The sequence below is a fragment of the Cotesia glomerata genome, linkage group LG7 (genome assembly GCF_020080835.1).
Source record: "Cotesia glomerata isolate CgM1 linkage group LG7, MPM_Cglom_v2.3, whole genome shotgun sequence".
Taxonomy (NCBI): domain Eukaryota; kingdom Metazoa; phylum Arthropoda; class Insecta; order Hymenoptera; family Braconidae; genus Cotesia; species Cotesia glomerata.
The window spans coordinates 8,852,393-8,874,949 of NC_058164.1; the positions used below are offsets into that span (position 1 = coordinate 8,852,393).

Genomic DNA, 22,557 nt, shown 5'->3' on the forward strand with positions numbered 1-22,557 from the left:
TTTGTGAAATTGTAGCTATGCTTTAGCATTGGGGTACAGCAGTGTTGCAGCGGTGTTGCGGCGATGTTGCGGCGACGATTTGAATAATATCAAGCAACGTGCAGCTGTATTGCGGCGGTGTTGCAGCGATGGGTTAGATTAAAATTAAGCAGCGTGCAGCTGTGTTGCGGTTATGCGAGTCGAAAATAAAGATTTCGTGTTGCGGCGATTTTGTCTTCTAAACGGCTGTAGTGCAGCGGTGTTGCGGCAGTGGATAAAAATTTTATTTTTTAAAAATCAATTTTTATTTTTACTCAGGTTTAAACCAAAAAAATCATTTTGAAGAGTTTCATCAAGAAAAATTCCTCAGATCAAGAATTTTTTTTTTAACTTGAATCAAGTTAATTTTTTGTTCGTGTATTTTAAAAATTAGATTGTTTATACTTTGTTTCCTAGCGAGTGAATAGTATATCATAATGAAAATTCAGCAACATTTTAGTATACAAATATTTGTTAAAATTTAATATCGAGTCCACGAAACAAATTTATAATTCATGTATAGTAATATTACGATATTGCCTTGTAAGTTTAAAATCTATTTATAAAGTTTACTAATTTTTGTGTACATAGTTAGAAATTAGTTTACTGTGTATTCAATAACATTGATGAAAAGATTTTTTTAAATAAAACATTTTTCTAAAATCAAATTTGAAATGTATTTGAATCGTGATTTTAATATTATAAAAAATATTCAAAATTAGAGAATTGTTAGTATTTGAAAGGAGTTAGTCGTATCTTGAATCAATGTTATCATCTATATTAATTTTCGATAAAGAAATTTTTGGGTGAAATATAGGTTATCTAGTTTGAAAATCTGGAAGTGCTTCAATTAAAACTAAAAATGTTAAACGAAACGTATAATACTTTTTTTGAATCAAATAGTTTTTTCTTTGGTGATAAAAAAAATTATTCTGATTCAAGAAACTCATTTTAAAAACAACCAAAATTTTTTTTCTTGAATCGTCTCCAATTTAAGCGACAAGTCTGAGATTATGGCTCGTTCTTCAGAAAACCAACCACCCAAGTAAGCGCAGGAGGGTGAATAAAAATTACAAGCCAACAATTTCTAATTTAAAAATGATAAAAAAAATTTATTTCATCCAAACAAGCCCACCTTAAAACTAAAATAAAGAAAAGCGAGCAATAAATCAAAGGCGGCGTTAAGCCAAAAGAACAAACAAGTTATCAAGCCACACACTAGACCGGTGTGACTTATCCTTGCAAGTGTTTCCAAGCTTAACGGTGAACTCCTGAAGGGCTTGGAAAGAAAAAAGAAGACACAGTAACCTGTAAACAAATCCCATGGAGACAAAAGCCAGACTTGGGAGACAGAGACGTGGACCTGGATGCGGACAAAGACAAAGAACCGCGGTGGATATAAGGGAAGCGCAGGAAGAAGAGGCAACTAAAGTAGAGGCAGAGCAAGGAAGGGCAACTTGAAATACGGGCTAAGTGTGATTGCACATGGGGCGAGTACCGAGGCACGTAATATATTCACATACTCTTAGCATAGAGACAGCTCTCCCGACGGCCATATTGTTTGGAGTGGTACCAGTCGCTGTGTACCTATCAGCCGACTCCTCAGAGATGCCGGCTTGGGCGCAGATAGTGATAGCAATAGCGATAGCGATTCTGCTGGTGGAGGTGCTGCTGCTACTGCAACTGAAACAAAGTTTGCGGGTGTATTTAAACTTTTATTCGAAAACTTTTTAGTAAGTTCCCAGCAGCCACCAGCAAACAGCCAGCCAGGCTCGAGCCCGGGTTTTAAAAGACACGCCACTCTTATTGTCTACTAACGGAACAGAGACCGTATACCGACGGCTGGTTCTAGCTGCACTAGGATATTTAAAACCCTGACTTGTAAATTTCAGCGAGGTCGAGGCCATTTCTCTGCTGGGAATTATACCTGCTTCCTGATCTCTGCCGTCTATATGTATAGATATATAGATATATTGAAGCTGATGTTAACTGTCGTTAGAGTGAATACTATAGATAGATAACAGATAGACAATGACCAATCGTCGAACGCCTCCGCTATCGTGATAGCCCGAAGTAGAGCAGAGGGAAGGTAATTGTCGCGTTGGTTACGGACCATCACTCTTCACCTAGATAACTGTCCTGCTTCGTGCTTTCTCTATTTTTAAAAGGCCCGCTCGTTATTTTCCCGGAGACGAGACTGGACCTCCAACTCTCGATTATCGACGACGCTATTTTTTCGTCTCGTTTCATTTAAAGGATCGTCGACAGACTTTACATCAATCAGACCACTTCCCGTACTCACATTCTTTTCTAAAAGCTTTGATACAAGTTTACTTGATCTATTTTGTGATTCTTTATGACCCATGAAGAGGAATTTGATGTGACCATGTGGTGTTTAATTTTTTTTAAACTAGCTCAATTTGTCAACAATTTATAAATATTACAGCTTCTAAAATCTTTCAAACTTTAAGTGCGAACTGTTTCTATCACTTGTCGAATATTTTATTGGTGATTCAAAAATCAAAGTTTTTTTTTTTAATAACTAAAAGTTTTCTAACATAATTTTTTTTTGCCAGGCATGTTAAAAGAAAACGACTCAAAAAAATAACTTTCATAAATTTTAAAAATAAATTATTATTAAATCAAAAGAATTTCATTTTAGTTTCTTAAAATTATGTTTACTTTTTAGGATTTATTTTTTTAAACTGGAAACAAAATTTTACAAAGCCTAAATACTTTATATAGTAATACAGAATTTTAATTTATTTTTTCGATAAATCATTTGGCTAATTATATTAACGATAAATATAAAGTTTAGATAGTCACGAGGATTATAGCGGTAGAACTGTCAATACTGCAAGTGTCAAATGCGGATTATAAAGTCTCGTTTAATTTATGTAATAGATTTATGTCGAAATTATGTTTGATAGTTTTTCACTATTTATAACAATCACATTTTTTTAATTATTGAATATATTTAATATGTTATTTTCCGTCATTTTTTAAAAAATTATTATTGAAATCTGAACGATATTTTTTGTAAAATAAAGTAAAAACTCCAATCTATACATAATATACCAAATGACATTAAATTTTGAATAGTAATTCTACGGCCTTCTTGAGAATTTTTAAAGGTTAAATTCTCGAAGAAAAAAACAATTAGTCAAAAATTTTGCTTTGTTTAGTCTTAAAAATCTTTTTAAAATTATTCATTGATGTTTTGTCAGTATTTAAATATTGTGATTTAAAATTCCTAAAAATTGGCCTGAATTTAAATTAGAGTACTCTCTATACCTTATGAAAAATTTCATCTCTATTAGAAGTCTAGTTAATTAGTTATATGTTACAACAGAATAAATATTAAAAGTTCTACAGACTTAAATATAAGTAAAAATATAAATTTTCAGTTTAAAAAATTTAGACTAAAAAGAAAAATGACAGCGGAAACCATAAACACAATCTCAATAGAAAGAAAAAAAAAATATTTATACAGACCAGCCCGAAGTTCTATAGTCTTCTTAATTCGAGAAACTTTTTCCATTATCATAAATTTATTAATTAAGTTTCTTTTTTGAATCCTTTAGAGAAAGGACGAAATAAGTTGATTAAACTAAAAACTTTTAAAAGCATTAATCGCATTGTTAAAAAATAATAAAAGGAACAGAACGGGGAATGATGGGATAAAATTTTAGTCAAGGGCTAATATTTTTTGCTGGCGTTGAAGCAAGTTGAGTAGATGCCTACGGGCACGCACTAACTCTAACATTAGTGTTTGAAAAGTTGAAAAATAAATAACAGAAACAGAAAGAATGAAAGGGAATTGTAGTAAAAAAGAAAAATTATTTAGAACGGGATGTGCTGTTAATGTCAGAGTTTTCACATTGCGACATACATCGAGAGTAGTCGGGGAAAAAAATAATAATAATATTATTCTGCACAAACAAAAACAAACAAGAGAGGGAGAAAGAGATAGATATACACTGTAAAAAATTTGCGGAGTGAATGAAGAGGGAATAATTTTTAATTGATTCACTCCCAGCGGGAGTGATATTTACTCCGAGAATGAGTTAATTTTTATTAATAATAAAATTCACTCCGCATTCACTCCCAAAATAAATGAATTTAGAAATAAATAAATTTTTGTAAAGAAAATATTTTTATAGACCCTTTTTATATTTAATTATTAAAAATTTAATTTATTATTTTTAATAATATTTCATTTTAATTATTATTATAATGTTTTTATTTATTTTTTTTCATAAATTAATTATAATTAAAAATTTTTAAATGTCTCAACAATAAAATTTGAAATTTTTTTTTATATTCAATATCTCAAATAGTTAATAAAAAAAAATATGTAGATATATATATACTAGCGGACCCGACAGACGTTGTCATGTACACACGTCTTAAATTTAGAAATTTTAGGAATGAGCTTGTATAGTTAAAAACATCATTAGGGGCTGTTCATAAATTACGTAAGCATAATTTGGAGCATTTTACAACCCCCCTCCCCCCATGATAAGCATTAGTAAGATTTTGAACTGATGCATCCACCCCCCTCTGAAATCTTACGTAAGATATACATCAATTTTGGGCTTTAAATAAGTTAAAAAATATTTTTAATTTTTAACAAATGCCATTGAAACGTAGTAGATTTAAAGGGAACGCTATGGAATGCGCCACTTCTTATTTAGAGAATTTATCAATTAATAAATTAAATCTTAGATTCTAACCATTCAAGGTACGTTTCAAAATGTGAGTTCTGCCTGGCTCCAGAGACTCGGTTACTTATAAAATCTAAGAATAAATACCTCGAACTGGCCGTAAAAACTAATAAAACCAACACCAATACTTATGTATAGCTTATTAATTAGGACTTCGAGTAGGTGTTACTTCTCCGGGTGAACTGGAACACGTGGCCTCTGGTACATGTTCTGGTGAATCCACCTTAAACCGCGTACTAGGAGTGGGATGTAATGGCAAGATGCAAATAACTGATTGACTTATTCGTTGGATAATTTGCTTATTAACTATAAAATAAATTATTTTAACCACTGATGCCTAACTTGGCAACATTCACACACGAACTGGAGCTAATTAGTAATATTAGGTGCTTCGAATATTACTAATAATATATCAAACTGTTCTGACTGAACAGGCAAAGTGAATCAAACTATTTATTACAAAATAGGCAAAAACGGATTAATTAAACTTGACGGACAAGGTTGAATTTTTCAAATTAACACCAACTGGGTAAGATTCAACCTTATAAACCCCAAATGGATTATTTAAACTATTCCAACTGAATAGGATTCTATTACTTTAATTTTTACTATGTACATCAACTAGCATTTTTTAACAAAAATAAAAGATTCTGACACTCATGTCAGCTTCGCTCTTTCTGCCTTGTTTTAACAACTTATTACCAAACAATACTGTGTGTGACATTATCGATCGAGAATCTTAGTAGAAAAGTAATTTAAGTTACTGACTACTGAAATAATTTAAAAATTTTGCTTACGTAAGATTTGTCTACTAGCGCCCTCCCCCCTAAGTAAGCATGCATAGAGATTCAGCTTGACCCCCCCCCCTAATGAGTGCTTACGTAATTTATGAACAGCCCCTTACACGGAAAGAACAATAACCCACTGTACATCCTCGTATAGTATACTCCGTGGTATTTGTAGTGAAAAAAAATTTCAGACTATAGTCAATATCCTTCAAAGTATATAGTATACTAAATTATTTTTGGACTGTACTCAGTGAAGTCTCCGATTTAATCGATTAATTTTTCTGGTTATATCGCGTAAAACTTCACGGGATATAATCTGAAAAATTATTTCGTGTAAATTAAATTATACTCTGTTGAAATTTGGATTATGCCCACGGTGACTCAGCCAATTTTTTTTCTAGGGCCTGCGCGTAAAGTGCTGTTTATAATTTGTGAGTTATAGTCAATCAGCATATTGGACATTATACGAGGATGTACACTATACGAGGATGTACAGTGGGTTATTGTTCTTTCCGTGTAGTTAACCATATGCAATGGGCATTCTTCAATAATTAACATTTTCGTAAATATAAGCCCATTCTGATTTTATACTCATCGAGACCTTTCATTTGAGTACCCACATGAATTTTTTCATATATCTTATATATATGATATTTATAAAATATATGAAAAGTGCATGTTGGTAGTCACGGTCAACAACAATTTATAAATAAAAAATCTATTAAATAAACATTTTCCCGTGGACTGAATTGTAAATCTAAACCATTCTGAAATCCACCGGAAGACACACAAAAAATTTCATTAAAATCGGTCCAGCCGTTTAGGAGGAGTTCAGTGACAAACACACGCACAGAAGAAATATATATATAAAGATTAATAATTTTGAGATTTTTTTTTGTAGAACGAAAATTCATCCTTATTTTATTTATTTTAAAAACTCCGAACGCGGATGTTTTTCGGAGTGAAATTTGAAATCACTCCGCAAATAAAAACTCCGGATTCACTCCCTACGCGGAGTGATTAATTACTTCACTCCGGAACTCCGAGTGATGGGAGTGAAATTCACTCCCGATTTACTCCGGATTTTTACAGTGTAAACATGGACGTAAGAGACGTAAACGTAGTGCTGAACATGACGCGAAACTATATTGTATAGCCCGGTTGTGAATACAGAATTATCGCCTTTGAAACTTTCAATCTAGCGTGTAAACAGGCTATGTGTCCCTCGGGACTTCTACTCCGAGCCCCTCTTCTATAATATTTTTACTCGGGCATTATGCACAAAGTATGCATTTTAAATTCAAACACTTTCCCGATTACGTGTTTTCATACCGCTGAATATTTAAGAAAAAGAAAAAATCATTTTTATGGTTTTAATTCTTGATGAAAATTTTATTTTTGATTTTTCGCTTGTATGGCCGTTTTGATACACCGAAAAAAAATTACTTGATTTAAGAAAAATATTCTGTTCAAAATTTCAATCTAGTTTTGAGATATTCAGTTTGAAATAATTTAAAAAATTTAAGAAGAGAATCAAAAGAATAAAACTCGAGGAAAAAACGAAAAAGTTCTTGATTAAATTAATTTTATAAATTCAATAAAATACTTCAGTATTTTCAAACAAGATAACCGATACTTTTTGTTACCTAACAATTTTTTTAGAGGATTAAGATACGCGCACACAAAAAAATTCAATTAAATCAAGAAAATACGCGCATAAAAATTATTTGTTAGGACAACAAAAACAGGGATAACAAAAAAATATACTGTGATAACAAATGAATTTACTTACAATAACAAATCAACTAGTTTATTTAACAAGATCAACTAAGTTGTAATAACAAATGAGTTTTTACTGCTCTGAAGTTAATTTTGTTGTCTTAACAAAATCGCTTTGTTATTATAATAAATTTTTTTGTTGCAATAACAAAATAGTTTTCTTATCAATAAAATTTGTTACTTGAACAAACTATTCCGTTGTTTTAACAAATCGGTTTGTTACTTCAACAAAACTATTTTTTTTAAATAATTGAAAGATTTGGTTACAATAACAAAATAATGTTGCTGAGTGAACATATGAATTACTTATCATAACCTATGTGTTTGTTAACACAACATATTATTTGTTATCCCTATATCAACTTAACAATTTGTTGTCACAACTTATTTTTTTGTTGCTCTAACAAAAAATTTTTCTGCGTATACTCTTGTCTCAATTAAATTTTATTTCAACCAAGAGAATTTTTATTCTTCTGAATATTTTATTGAGTTAAAAAGGTTAGTTCCCTTTTTTGGATTATTGTTCTTTTTTATATCGTCAAAAATAATTCTCAAATACAGTTTAGAATAGGTTTAAGTAAAATATTTATTTTTTAAAGATTTTTTTTTGTATTTTGAATGAGGAATCTTGTTTTTAAACTAAAAATATAAAATTCTTAAAAGAAAAATAAATTATTGTAAGTTTTCGTAATTTTTAATTTTTGATCAAAAATTTGTAAATAGAATTTATTGAATTAAGAAAACGAATTTCAAGATCAGAAATTCTTGAAACAAGATTACGTTCTCTTCAAAATAATTTTCTTGAATCAATATAATTTTTCTGTGATCATAAAAAAAGAGCGTGTAGATAATAAATTAAACGAAAATTTAATGAAAGATCTTTTACTGAGCGACCACCGGCCAAAATGAATTTATAAATACTTTCTACTGTATTATAATTTTGTAAAAAATTTCCTACCTACGGCACTCAATAGTCTTTTGTGTATTTGCAACTGCAACATAAATCGATGCTATGTATGACAAAATTAACAATATACAACCCAATTCACAATACCCAATTTCCATTCACCAACCACAAAATCATTTCACCTCCGTATATTTAATGAGTAATTCGCAATTGGTGTTATCACTATTTACAAAACAGTGCATTAATATTATTACTATATTTTTTCTGCATGATCAATGTTTACATATTTACACAATAATAATAATAATAATCATAATAATAATAATAGCAAATAATCATTGATAATTAATAATTATTATTACCATTACCATTATCATTATCAATTTATAATATTTTAAATTGAGATAACAATAATTGATAACTGTAAAAATTAAAATAATTAAATGTTTACGACTTTGTATGGTGTGGAATAGCAGCAGTGCATGAAAATCCACAAGCACAATAATTTAATTCAATTACAAACGTAATATATAAATACTGATATATATTTATATATACGAATTTGTATTTACAAAATATACAATAATAATATAAACAAATAAATAAAAAATGCACGCAAGGACGCAACTTGGTACGCTGGAACGTGGTAGATGAGGTGTCCTGATGTTTATTTTCAGGCAAGCAACAGAGCACACCAACGCCACCTAGAAGACTTACAACAATATGGCCAGCCGTGTACAATCCTTACAATCCGAAAAGGACGGAGCGACCACCTACGAGCCAAAAGGAGGCCGAAACAAGGGAGAGGAAACTTCATGGAGCCAGCAAAGGTGAGGAATCATCACATGCCTTATCCTCATCTGCTTCAATATTTTATTAAATTGTTAATTTATTTTATAAATTGAACATAAACCCGGTCCTCTTTGCACCTCCACGATCCTTCACAAGCTTTTTAAATGAAAAGGGCAACAAAAAGTGATTGCGATACTCTATTCTGCACCATGCACTGTCGCATTCCCGTTATATTATTTCGCAAAAGCACAAGCTCACTATACTACGACATTTATGTACCCAACTTTGTATATAAGTATAAAATTTTTGTAATGTGTATGTGTTACACACAGGCAAATCTCACTTTTATTGTCTTCTTTTGTAGGAAGGGACTTGATTTCTATAGTCGCATCGTTTCACGCGTCCTTTGTGTTACTTATCAAGGCATTTATATACATTTTAACCTCATCGGCACATGTAAATAGTATCTATGTACTACTTTTATTGTTATTATTATTATCATTTTTTTTGTTACTATTATTACTATTTCTGAGCTGTAATATTCTTTACGTATATCAAGTGTTGAGGAAATCAAAGCGCGAGATTGCGATTTGATAATAACGTCACTTATTTAATACTAGTTTTTCCGAGGCGTAAAAAATTTAATTTCATTTTTTATGACGCGCTCAAAGATATGTTCCTCGAAATTGAGTTAAATTTATTTTTTCAACTGTTACTGCTGTGGTAGTAAAAATATTAATTAGTAATGTAATTTTATGAGAGTGAGTTTATTTACGCGGTTGACTTGTAAGAAAAAACAGGTTTTTAATTAGGAAGCTTTATTATTTGCTTTTCATTACTCGACGGCTGGTTTTTTGTGTGTATTTTTGAGAGTATTTTATGATGTTAGTGATTTACATTTTTTTAGAGAAACCGGGAGTTAAATTACATTCATTTTCAGGAGAAATTTTTTTAGGCAAACAGTAATTTTTTATAAGGCCGAGGGAAGTAGAACAAGTAATCAATTGTAAACGTATTTTTTTATGCAAAAATTTCTAAATAAGGTACCGGCGGGTAACAAGACCTAGTTAAGGGAGATTTTGAAAAAAATCGAAAATATTGCATTTAATTATTGAAATTCATCATTAATTTTTATATTAATACTTTAGCCATAAAATATAATGGAGTGATGGTAATTTTCACCATAAACAAACACAAAATTAAATTTTTTCAAAAACCTTGCGGATAGGCCTTATTTTACTACGGTAGGGTACACGGAGAAAATAAAACAGCAATGATTACTGTTTCGTACAAATATTAGAAAAATATTCATAGTCAGTAGTGAGTGCTGTACGAAACACGACTGCTTAGTGCCAGAACACGACTCAGTAGTGTGCAGACAATAATCAGTAGTTTTTATGTAGCGCTCTCTACTGTCCTAAACATTTTAACCTTATTTTCTTCCAAAACAGTACTGAGTACTGCACAAAATAGTAATCAGTGTTGTTTTTTTTTCTCCGTGTAGTAAAGCTTGCGGGTTAAACATACTGAAAATAGTTGTACTATACTTAATAAAATTGGTATTAAAGATCAATCATCACTTAAATTTAACAACAATACTTTTTAAGATGTTGATAAAAATTAGAACAATGTTTTTAAATTATTAAATATAAAATTATAAAAATTAGTTACCATTTACTCAAACCGTTTTTTAGGAATTCTTCTGCGCTATTTTAGCATATGACGGATAATGAAATATAGAAGACTATATAGATTGGTGTCGTTGTTATTATGCTAACATTCGGTCTCCTTTACAATAAACTGCAAGGAGAGAAAAAATTAGTACCACTCAATAATAACGAAATTGATTAACAACTTAAAATCTTCGGTCGGTAAGCTAGAATATAATTATTTTCTTTACAGTCCTTTTTAATTCCTTCCGGTTTTATTCAAAAAAGTAGAGAAAAAGATGGGAAAGTAAACTTTGCGGCGTAGGATGGAAAAAAAGTCAGTGAAGTAGAGTTTCTAGAAATAAGTGCCTTTGGGGGCGCCACCCAGTGCTCGAAAAGTGAACTTACTGAGCAAGTATGGCGAACAAAAAAAATTCAATTCTATAAAAGTCCTTCAAAATTAAGCTGAATACCAGTTCTCATCAAAAATGAAACATTCGACAAAGTTAGTTCAGCAATTGAATTACTGAAAACGATTGCGCCTGTTTAAAATGAACCATTTTAACAAATGTATTATGTACATATATGTAGCACAGATGAGCAGGCAAAACGTATTCTAACGCACATGACACAGGATTTGAATTTCCATATTCTAGAGATTGGGCACCGTTGATTTGAAATGGTTTGCATGGTAAATGATGGAGACGATGAGCAAACCGGCGATAGCGTGACGGATCTAACCACATAGACATTTGTTCCTAAATGGAATAGATTTTCCAGATCCTCCGGTATAGATTTAAAATACATTAATACACAAGTTATCCAATTTTCCAGCGCTAGAACACACACACATATTTCATACATTAAAAGTGAACCATCTAAATGTCAACGAGAACACAATATACTTTTGTATCCACTACTATTACATTCTACATTACTTTTTATTTTTTCATTTTTACTTGTCCGTAAAGCTTCTACCCGGCAGTGTAAGTAGCAGTAGCAGTATTACAACTACGGCTCCGTCAGAGGTAGCGTTGGTAGTAGTAGTAGTTTCTCCAGTGCTTTCTCTCAGAATATATTATCCAATAAAATAGTGATAGGATGGCTCTGAAAAGTCGTATGGACGTTCTAAAATAAAACGAGCGAAAATAGAAAAAAAAAGAATTTTAACAAAAAGCTACCGGTGAGGGAGTAGTGTATTCTTTTGCGAGTGTATGTCTACCTAGGAAAAGCGATACGTGCTCTAACGTACTTTAGTCATACTTTATTCATGTTCGTCTACAGACAAAAAAAAAAAATATATATATATATAAAAGGGAATGAAAATAAATAAAAAGGTAAGGCTCAGACCGGACTCACTTTTCACTATCACTGTTACTTTAATACTGCTATTCGTTGTCCAATGAGTTGAGGTTTTTTGTGGAAAAAATGAATAAAAATAATAATGATGATTATCATAACCATGAGGATAGGATATTTTTGCATCTTTATTTTTTAATAAAATAGATATTGCGGTAGAAGAATTTCTTATTCATAAGCAGATAAAAATCTATTAGCTGAGAGGCGAAATTCACCAGGGAAATTTATAGGAAAATGCGTACCAGATTCTTGATCGAAGAAAAGTTGTATTATAAAAGTTTTAAACATGATATCTTGTCTTGGTTACTGTTCAAACTAAAACAAGTATATTATTGATGATGATAATAAAAATAATAATAAGAATAAAATACATTATAGTTATTATTTTTAAACTATAAATTAATTTCATTTTCCAATCATAATGTTATCAAACAAGCTTGAGGCAAGTTTCTACTCTAGATGCTGGAATGAAAGATATTTTTGTGAATTTTTTTAGATACATTACAATAATTTTAACATATTTTATGCACCGTTTATACGCAATAACAACATTTAATTACAATGCCTTGATTAATCAATTAATCCGCGCTGGTATAAAATTTTTAATAAAGAAATGTTGGGTAAAAATATTATCTTTTTCAATTTTTTGCAGAAAAAAACTTTAAAATACAAATTTTTTAATAATTTAGTTCAATCGATTAATGTATAGGTTCACAGAATATGTGGTTAAAATTTCGTAACAATCAGTTTGATAGTTTTGGAAATTTTAGTATTAATCCCCAGAAAAACGCGCCAACTTTTAAAAAATGTTGAAATAAAAAAATTTTTTGAGAGTATACTCTGCTATAGCAAAGTTGAATCCTGTAAAATTATTTGAAATGTATGAACATTAGAATAATATTTAATTAATTAATGCTATTTAACAAAGCTCAGAAATAAGCTGCTTTCGAAGTATAATTAAATATTTCACGGGACTTATGCTTCAGTGTGTTACTTTATCATTATTCATATAATTTAATTTTTTAGTTTCGAATATTTTAATGCATACTTTGTGTTCGAAATTTCACTTAAAAATATCAATAATTTATTGTAAGATTATTCATCTTTTCAAGTGGTATTTTATTCATTTAAATCCCCTTCAATAAACGTAATAAATTTGTAATGAACATCATTCATTAAATTATTTTAGTAATGTAGGACAACAATGAAACAAGTTTAAGAATTCAATTTTTGGAATATTAAGCGTTGAAATTCAGGTTATCATTAATTATTATTTGCACTTAAGTGCAAAAGATATATAAAATATATTAATATAAATTCTACTCAATGAATTTAATAATTATAATAAAAGTAGGAATTATAATTGTTAATATTCCATTCGAAAATAAATTTAATTTATGAATGATTAATTATTAAAACCATTCACCGAGAGAACGAAATGTCAATATTCAATCAAAAAGAGAGAATTTATCTAAAAGTTCTACTTACTAAAATTAAAAAAAAATATCGATGTAATTTTTTCTAATTATTGAAATTAATTTTTAGTACCAAACTGAGGAAAAAGGAAATATTAATTTTTTTTTAATTTATTAATATAAATTTTGTAATTTTGAAAGAAAAAAAATTTTATTTATTAAAAAAAATTAAGAAATTTCTTCGTGGAGTTTTTTTTATTATTAACAAAAAGAAAATTCTCGTCGTGAATTTCACTCTAGAGAAATTAAATTAAGCAAGAATCATCGACTCCGCAAACCACCCCTAATTTTTTACCGACTACCAAAGTTACAACACCCATCAGTTAAAATCCATCTATACACTAAAAAAAAAAAAAAAAAAAGTGTGTGTGTACTTACGTACGCACGTTAGAAGTTATACTTCTTTGGCGTAACCAGATAAAAATCTTTCTAAATATTTTATCTATCGCATTACCCTACGTTTGTAGAAAAAACGACACTAATAATAGAAAAAAAGGTATTTAATACATTGTAAGTTTTATTATAACACATTATCTAGTTAAATAAAGTTTATTTAAATATCATAAAAAAATTATTTCTACATAATTAAAAAAATCTGGAAATCGGTTGACCGTGCAGGCCAACCCTAGAACTTCCTGCTAAGTTTGCACTTCAAGCACCTTAAAATGTGTTTTTTGATTAATATTTGAGCTTTTCAAGCTCAAAGCACAGTTTTTCACATTTTGAGCTCTTCGAGCTCAAAATGTGTTTATTGATTAGCGATAACTTTTGAATGTGTCGTTCAATTTTCTTTTTTAAGAAAGCATTCGACGCAATTTTTAAAGTACAATAAGAAAATGTACAGGTTTTTATTGATTGGTTGAGAAATCTCGAAGATATCATAAAAAAATACCGAAAAACAAAATTTTACGAATTTTTAAAGAACTATAACTTTTGAATGCGTCGTTCGATTTTTATTTTCAAAAAAGCATTCAACGCAGTTTTTTAAGAACAAAAAATGTATACATAGTTTTGTTATGGTTTTTTCGCACGCTTTGGAGTAATTTTTAAAAAATATAAAAATTTTAATTTTTTTTTAAATTTCTTCGGAATGGCTTGATGAACTCTCTTAAATCTAATCAGATCTACGTTTTGATAGACCCTTTCGAATGACGTGTCGTAGAACTCAATCGGTTGATTTGTTTTTGAGAAACCGTACGACAAAAATTTATAGATACTCACACGGCCGGACACCTCGGCGGGAATAATCAGAATGGCTTCCTGGAACCTTAAAACGTGGACATCTGATGAAAACTCGACTTTTGAAAATCGGACCGAAATCAATAATTTCCCATTATTAAGGTAGTTGTTGCGTGATAGGCATTTCAACAGAAAGTTATGAAATTTTTTTTATTGAAAGATAAATATATTAATAATTCACTACCAAAATTTCAGATCAATTGACCGCACCGTTTTTGAGTAATTAATTTTCGAAATTGTATCTTTTACACGTAGAGGTATAGAGAGATGGTAAAGTTAGTATGAAATCTTCCGTACCACTCGAGTGGGCCAAAGATTTCATACTAACTTTATCATCTCTCTATACCGCTACGTGTAAAAAATGCAATTTCAAAAATTAATTACTCAAAAACGGTGCGGTCAATTGATCTGAAATTTTGGTAGTGAATTATTAATATATTTATCTTTCAATAAAAAAAATTTCATAATTTTCTGTTGAAATGCCTATCACGCTACAACTACCTTAAAAGTTTTCAATTTTCTTAGCGGGAAGTTAAAAATATATATTTGTATGAAATATCTTGAATACAGTTGCCAGTTCTCACGCAAACATACGTAGATGTACTTATTTTTATTTTGTTGGTAATTTTTTTTAAAAAACTAAAATGTTGAGTAGCCAACTTCAGGGTGTCGGTTTTTCGTGACGGTGTGCGCGTGCATCGTAAAAATTTACCCTCATCATTTTTGCCTAACGCGCCAAAAGAAGTATAACTTCAAAAATTAACTCGAATCAAAAGAAAAATTATTGAACTAAGAAAATTATTTTAAAGTTCAGACGTTTCATTGTCTTGAGTCAAGATAAAAAATTCTTAAATCAAAAAAATTTTACTTAATTTCCTAACTTAAGAATTCTCTTTTTAAATCAAGACAATGAAGCTCTTCAAATAATTTTCTCGTTAGATGTAAATTTTTTTTCCGTGGATAAAATTGTTCAAGCAGCTTGTTTAACCTTGGAAGCTCCCTTATAATTACCCAGACAATCATACTAACAATTAACATATTGCTTCATGACTTTTAAAGTTCAAAAGACTAGAGCATAAAGCATCTCAGTGCAGTAAATGTTTCGATAACTATACCTATAATCATAACGCTCAAGGCACCTCGTCCATACACTAAATTACGTACATTACTCGTAACCTTTATACCTTAACTCCTAACACAATAACAACTACTACAACTTCTCATACGTTAAGGCATCTCCTTGGTAGCTGAAATATGTATGATCATCCCATCGTACGTTTAGTAGGAAATTACGAAGGAACAACACGCTCACGCGTTCACTCTCCTAACCAGGTAGTCTGCATGTACCCTCTATTCTGCAGTCTATACGTTAGATACTGATGTTAATATTAACTCGAACCCACGGTGCTCTTACCTCTTACCTCCACCTCTTATAGCCCACTCTGCAACATATACTGCTGCACATTACGATCCCTTTCTGTATTCCTTAGCTATCTACGGTTATAACTATCCCTAACCTCCTTCTCATGCTTTGGATATCACCCAAAGCGTGTCTGCAAATCCAACTTCCAGACCACGTACTCTAAACGACGTGTCTGTATCAAGCTTGACACCTGTGAGCTCATCAATCCAATTCAGGCTATCATCCCCAATCACCCGTAGTTTATTCACCTTTCTTTGTCCTGAAAGTGACTACTATCATCGGAATCACATCGTAAATAATCACCAAAAAAGGTAAATAGAAAAGGGACAAAGGTGTCAAGTTAACTCACGCGAAATGGTATCTGATCAATTTAACAAGGCGAGTTGCTAGAGACAATGAATTTGCTTTTACATGGGGGTAGAAGGTCGTGATACGAGTTGATTGAATGTTTCGATATTGCTATCATGTTATGGATTTCTTTTTTTTCAGAACGTATTCATGACGGTAATGACGACCGAGGAATGAAGACAGAGAGGTCTTAATTTAGGATGTAGAGACAGAAATTGATGGATTTTGTATTATATTACTGACTGAAGTGGGGTAAATTTAAATATTGTGTCAGCTTTTTTTCGAGAATTCAACTATGCATAAACAAAAGAGCAAGTGAAAAATTACAGTTTCTGTAGTAATTAGAGAAAATTCAAGCAAAAAACTAAAAAAATAACATTTTTATAAAATAAAATCCTAAGTACTAATTTTTACAGTTTTTTTAATTAATTTCTTATAGAGTTTAGAAAAATTCAATTTAAAAACCGTAATTTTACCAATTTTTTGCTGACGACAAACAGTTTCTATAAATTTTACTTTAAACTGCAATTTATGAACTGTTTTTTTAACTTCCAGCTAAAAATCTCAGATTTTCAAAAATCGGGAAGTTATTGTTTTCACCCCGTTTTGCAAAAATCGAGTTTTCATCAGATCTCGACGTTTGAAGGTCACAGGAAGCTTCCCTGACTATCCCCGCGAGGTTGTCACTATGTCTGTATGTATGTGTGTGTGTGTGTGTGTGTGTGTGTGTGTGTGTGTGTGTGTGTGTGTGTGTGTGTGTGTGTGTGTGTGTGTGTGTGTAAGTATGTGAATCACTTATAACTTTTGAACGGTTGAACCGATTTCATCGCGGTTGGTGCCATTCGAAAGGGCTTCGCCAAACTTAGATTTCCTGAGAATTTGAACCGATTCGGACCGATAGATTTTGAGAAATTTTGAAAAATCTCAAAAAAATTAGAAAAATCATTTTTGAAAGTGGTTTTTGGAATATCTTTAAACGGCTCGATCGATCAATTTCAAAAACTAGTCAGCTCTTAACTTCAAAAAACCACGCCGATCGGCGCTAATCCGGTCAAAATCAGTTTATTCGTTCGAGAGATAGCGTGAACGAAATAAAACCGAAAACCGAAAACTGTTTTTTCACATAACTTCGTCATTTCTTCTCGGATCGTTTTTGATGATATAAAATAATTTCAGAGGTTAAAAAACCGCGTCGATTGCCGCCGAAAACGTGGAAATCGGTTGATTAGTTCGAGAGATATCCTCGACGAAATATTTGGAAATAAGGATTTTTTCAACATAACTTCGACATTTTTTGGAATAACTTTCAAACAGCTCTACCGATCGATTCCAAAAACTAATCAGCTCTTAACATCATAAAACCACGTCGATTGCCACCAAGCTGGTCAAAATCGGTTGATTCGTTCGAGAGATATCGTGAACGAAAGAAAACCGAAAAAAGTGTTTTTTCAGAGTTACTCCGAAATTTCTAGTTTGACCAATTGAAACTTAGAAATTATTTATAAGGCTTAAAAAACTACGTAGAATGCCGCCAACCGCGTAAAAATCGGTTCATTCATTCAAAAGTTATTGCGGTATGAACATTCAAAAAATAGTGTTCCATGAAACTTCTATCAGACTTTTGAGCTCAAAGAGCTCAAAAGCATAGAAAATGTAAGGAACACGTTATTCGTTTACAAGACGTTTATTAACAATATTGAGATTATACAAATGGATATGACTCAAAGGGTACAATAATATACGGTACAATAGAATGACGATAACCGAAGTGTACGAATTGGGGATCCTCTCGGAAGTGCCACCATCCTCCCTCGTTGCTGGGGTCCTAGAGTTACCCCAAGGGTGGGGGTAAGTACAAGGCCCGCCTGTACTCTCATCCCTCACTATCGGTCCTTGAGACTAGAGGGTGGACCTCCAATGTGGTGGAAGGGGGATGACGTCACTTTCAGTCGGCCAGCCTGACGTTATTCACGTCCTCGTGAAGGGGTGTCTACCTTCATGCTTGTGCCAGCCGCCGCCATGCTCCTTGTTACTCGTCTTTTACCTGTGCACAATAATAATGGGTGTTAATTTCGACAATAATACAACTGTGGTCATGCAAATAAACAGGTCGTATTCATGCTCATTCGTCTTCATTACATGCAATAAGCTGGGCCCAATGACATCGTCAGTGCTTACTGACGACCACATGCACGTGACATCCGTCACTAACCACTAGTAGTGCGCAGAAACCACCGCCACTGGCGCTTGATCGACTAGCAATCTTCGCAGTTTCTGAACGCAACTACCAGGACGTTGGAGTCGTCGTCCGGTCATTACATGACCGCCCGATCGTTCAACGATCACACGACTCATCTCAGCTACCATTCGGCCGTCCTTAGCCAGCCTCAGTTTCTCATTTGCTCCATCCACAACCTGATCCTTATTGATAATAGGTTGGTGCATACCCGGTGGACTAGCAGGTGGAGTGTCTTCGCCACTGCTGTGCTCGGAGTCGGCGTTGTTGACCCCAGTGACATACAGTTTCAGCTTCTCGCCCGGATGCACGCCGGTGTATGGTTTCTGTGACCTAGGGGCACCTGGCACGTCCTCGACAACGTAACGATCGTTGTCCAGAACTTTGGTAATTTTATATGGCCCAGCGTACTTAGGTAGTAACTTTTTACTTGACCCGTCATTACTACTAACTATTCGTCTAACTAGTACTAAATCGCCACAATTAAACAACCGAGGAGGGGCCCTTTTGAGATTATAACGCTCCTGCTGCTCTTGCTGTGAGCGTCGGATCGCCTCAGCTGCCTCTTCTCGAGACTGCTCGCGATCAACAGGATCGTCAGAATCGTTCCCTATCGCATTAAGAATGCGCGACTCAGCAGCGTTCCGCGGTCGAAACCCTAATAGTAATTCAGAGGGATATTTACCCGTGGCTTTATTGATAGTATTATTTATTCCCCAAACAACGTTCGGCAATTCCTGATCCCACCGTCGGTCATCCCTAGCGCTCGCTGATAACATGCTTAAAATTGTCCTATTATAACGTTCTACCTGACCATTTGCCCTTGGAGTTGCCACGGCAGTAGCCACATGTACTATACCATTTTCCCGACAGAAATCTTTAAATTTGTGACTCATAAATGCTGTACCTCGGTCGCTAATAATTCGCCGTGGGAACCCGAAAAACTCTTTAATGCTCTCCAGCATTCGTATTACGGGCCCAACCTGCGTATTCTTAACGGCCTTGGCAAATGTAAACTTAGTGAAGGAATCTACTACTACAAGAATCTGTGTATTTTTATTTGTACTTAACACAAAGGGACCCAAATGGTCGATGTGTACAGTGTCCATTGCCTTGGCGACCTTTTCTATCGGGTACAAATGACCTGGCTGCTTCCCGCTGGGACCCTTATTATACAGACACTCTAAACACGAAGAAATGTACTCTTTAACGTAACGTTTGCTATACGGAAACCAATAATCTGCCCGCAATTTATTCAAAGTTTTCTCAACCCCTGGGTGACCTATATCGTCGTGACAAATTTTGACAATACGTTGTCTTGCCGCTCGCGGTACGGCCCACCTAAGTCCACCCGCTTCCTTTCGAAATACGCGATTTTCTTTTAATGCATAATCATTATGAATCTGTCGGCACGCGTCATCAGATTTGTTGTGACTTAGTGCCTCGTGAATACGTTTCAATTCCGGGTCTTGTAATTGCGCGCATAATAGCCAATCACCTAATTCGATGTGCAATAACCCAATGTCTTCGATGTTAGCGGACATCTCACCCGGTTCGTACGGGCTACGGCTAAGTGCATCAGCATGAGGCATTTTTACTCCGGCTCGGTATTCAATGTAACAGTCATATTCTAACAATTGAATCCACCATCTGGCGACACGCGGCAATAAGTCTCTTTTTAAGAAGGTGGCCCGCAGTGCGCTACAGTCACTAACAATTTTGAACCGGAAACCATATAGATAAACCCGATACCTCTGTAGACTGCTTATGACTGCAAGAGTTTCTAGTTCGTAAGAATGGTATTTTTGTTCGTCTTTGTTTGTTTGTCTACTAAAATAAGCAATAGGTTTTATGGCACCATCGCCTTGGTGTTGTAACAATATTCCGCTTAACCCAAGTTTACTAGCATCTGTATGTAATTCTGTTTCCGCGCCAGGCTTGTACAACGCTAGTACAGGCCTCGAAACTAATTTGTTTTTTAAAGTGTCGAAGGCCTCCTGTTGTTCATTTTCCCAACGCCAAGCCTCAGATTTCTTTGTCAACAGTGTAAGTGGTCTAGCTATTATGGCAAAGTTTTCGATAAATTTCCTAAAATAACTGGCTAGGCCAATAAATCTTCTCACACTGTGAACATCGTGAGGTACTTGAATTTTGGAAACAGCCTCGATTTTATGGCCACCCGGCCTAATTCCCTGACTCGTTACTTCGTAACCCAAGTAATCGACCTTCGACTGTAAAAACATGCATTTACTCAACTTGAGAGTTAAGTTCGCTTCCCGCAGCGCTTGTAACACAAGCTTCAACGCATGTAATCCAGACTCAACGTTCTTTGATGGAATCAAGATGTCGTCCATATATGCTAAGACGCAAATAGTTCCGCGTAAGGGATTTATGACCTGATTTATCATCCTCTGGAACACAGCGGGTGCATTGGCTAACCCAAACGGCATTCGAAGGAACTCGTATTGCCCATCGGGCGTGACAAACGCTGTTTTCTCGATGGAACTTTCCGCGACGGGTATTTGGTAATATCCCGAAAACAAGTCTAATATTGTAAAGAAAGAGTTTCCCTGTAGCCTATCGAGTTGATCGTCAATTAACGGCAGCGGATGCCTGTCTTTCTTTGTTATAGCATTTAAGGCTCGATAATCAACGCACATTCTAACCTCACCGTTCTTTTTCCGGACTAAGAGAATGGGACTGGCAAACGGAGAATTCGACTCTTGAATGATGTTATTTTCTTTTAGCTCGTCGACTATGCCGCGTACTTTCTCACGTTCCGCGTATGATAATCGGTAGGGCCTATAAGTTACTACAGAATTACTGTTCAATTCAATATTTATCTCCGCTGCCCGAGTGTGACCTAGTTCGGACACATTAGATGCAAAACAATCGCGATATTTGTCTAACAAATCATACAACGCATCTTTTTCAGATGGAGATACTTCCGGACCGGTTAAGATTTGATCACGCGGTAAATCGTTTTGAGGTTCTGTTTTTACTGTACGCATCATTATTCTAATGTTACTCTCTTCTAAGGACTCCTCCCGAGCACGCTCAGCCCTGGCGATTATTTTATCTCGATAAATAATTAACGGTCTATCAGACAAATTAACGACTGGGAGCATCCCAGTTTCTGTATTTAACATGCTTCTTGGGATACAATGTTCCCGACCTTCTTTACCACGTACGCTTAGCTCTACATATAAATCACCAATAATTTTACTTCTCACCTTAACCTCTATGTTAGCTGCATGCTTCGGTGGTATGACCGTCGTCTCTTTAGCCCACAGCGCTATTTTCTGCGGGGGAAGTTTCTCCATTTCTGGTAGATGAGCCACTGTTTTGTCAAACAGCAGCAAGCGCCCATCCTTCTGGACCATGGTGACTCCTGGTAGATCTAAAAATGGTTGTCCCACAATAAGTGGTACATTTTGGAGGTCGTTGGGTACGACATGGATCTCGACGATTCCTTCGGCCAAATCAATTTTCAATTTGGCTTCGGCAACTCCATACGGCCGGACAATACCTCCTCCGTAACCTCGCAGCACTACTTCCGTCGGCTGCAACTCCAGCTGCATGGTGTCAGCCTCTTCCTTCCTTAGGGTGACACACTGACTCCCGGCGTCCACGTACGCCTTGAGTGAGGTGCCGTTGACAACCGCCTCCTGGAATCTCCCGTCTTCCGTCCGTGGCTGAGTTGTTCCTATGCTCAGAACCTTTTTCTCCTTATTTACCGTTTTATTTTCTGGACAGTGCCTGGCGATGTGTCCAGTTTTATGGCATCGGTAACATTCAACTGAATCCGCTGATTTTG

At 33.6% G+C, this 22,557-nt stretch overlaps 1 protein-coding gene across 4 annotated transcripts in view; it reads left to right on the forward strand.

Moving 5' to 3' along the window:
* LOC123268622 (lachesin-like) overlaps positions 1-22,557 on the forward strand; it is a 311,927-nt gene that overhangs the window by 266,167 nt on the left and 23,203 nt on the right. For 3 of the 4 annotated variants that reach the window (XM_044733858.1, XM_044733859.1, XM_044733860.1), the window contains exon 8: positions 8,897-9,049. The exons of the other annotated variant lie outside the window; for it this stretch is intronic. In XM_044733858.1, coding sequence (XP_044589793.1) covers positions 8,897-9,049 — 153 coding nt within the window. The remainder of the gene's footprint in view (positions 1-8,896; positions 9,050-22,557) is intronic. 4 annotated transcript variants of the gene reach the window in all.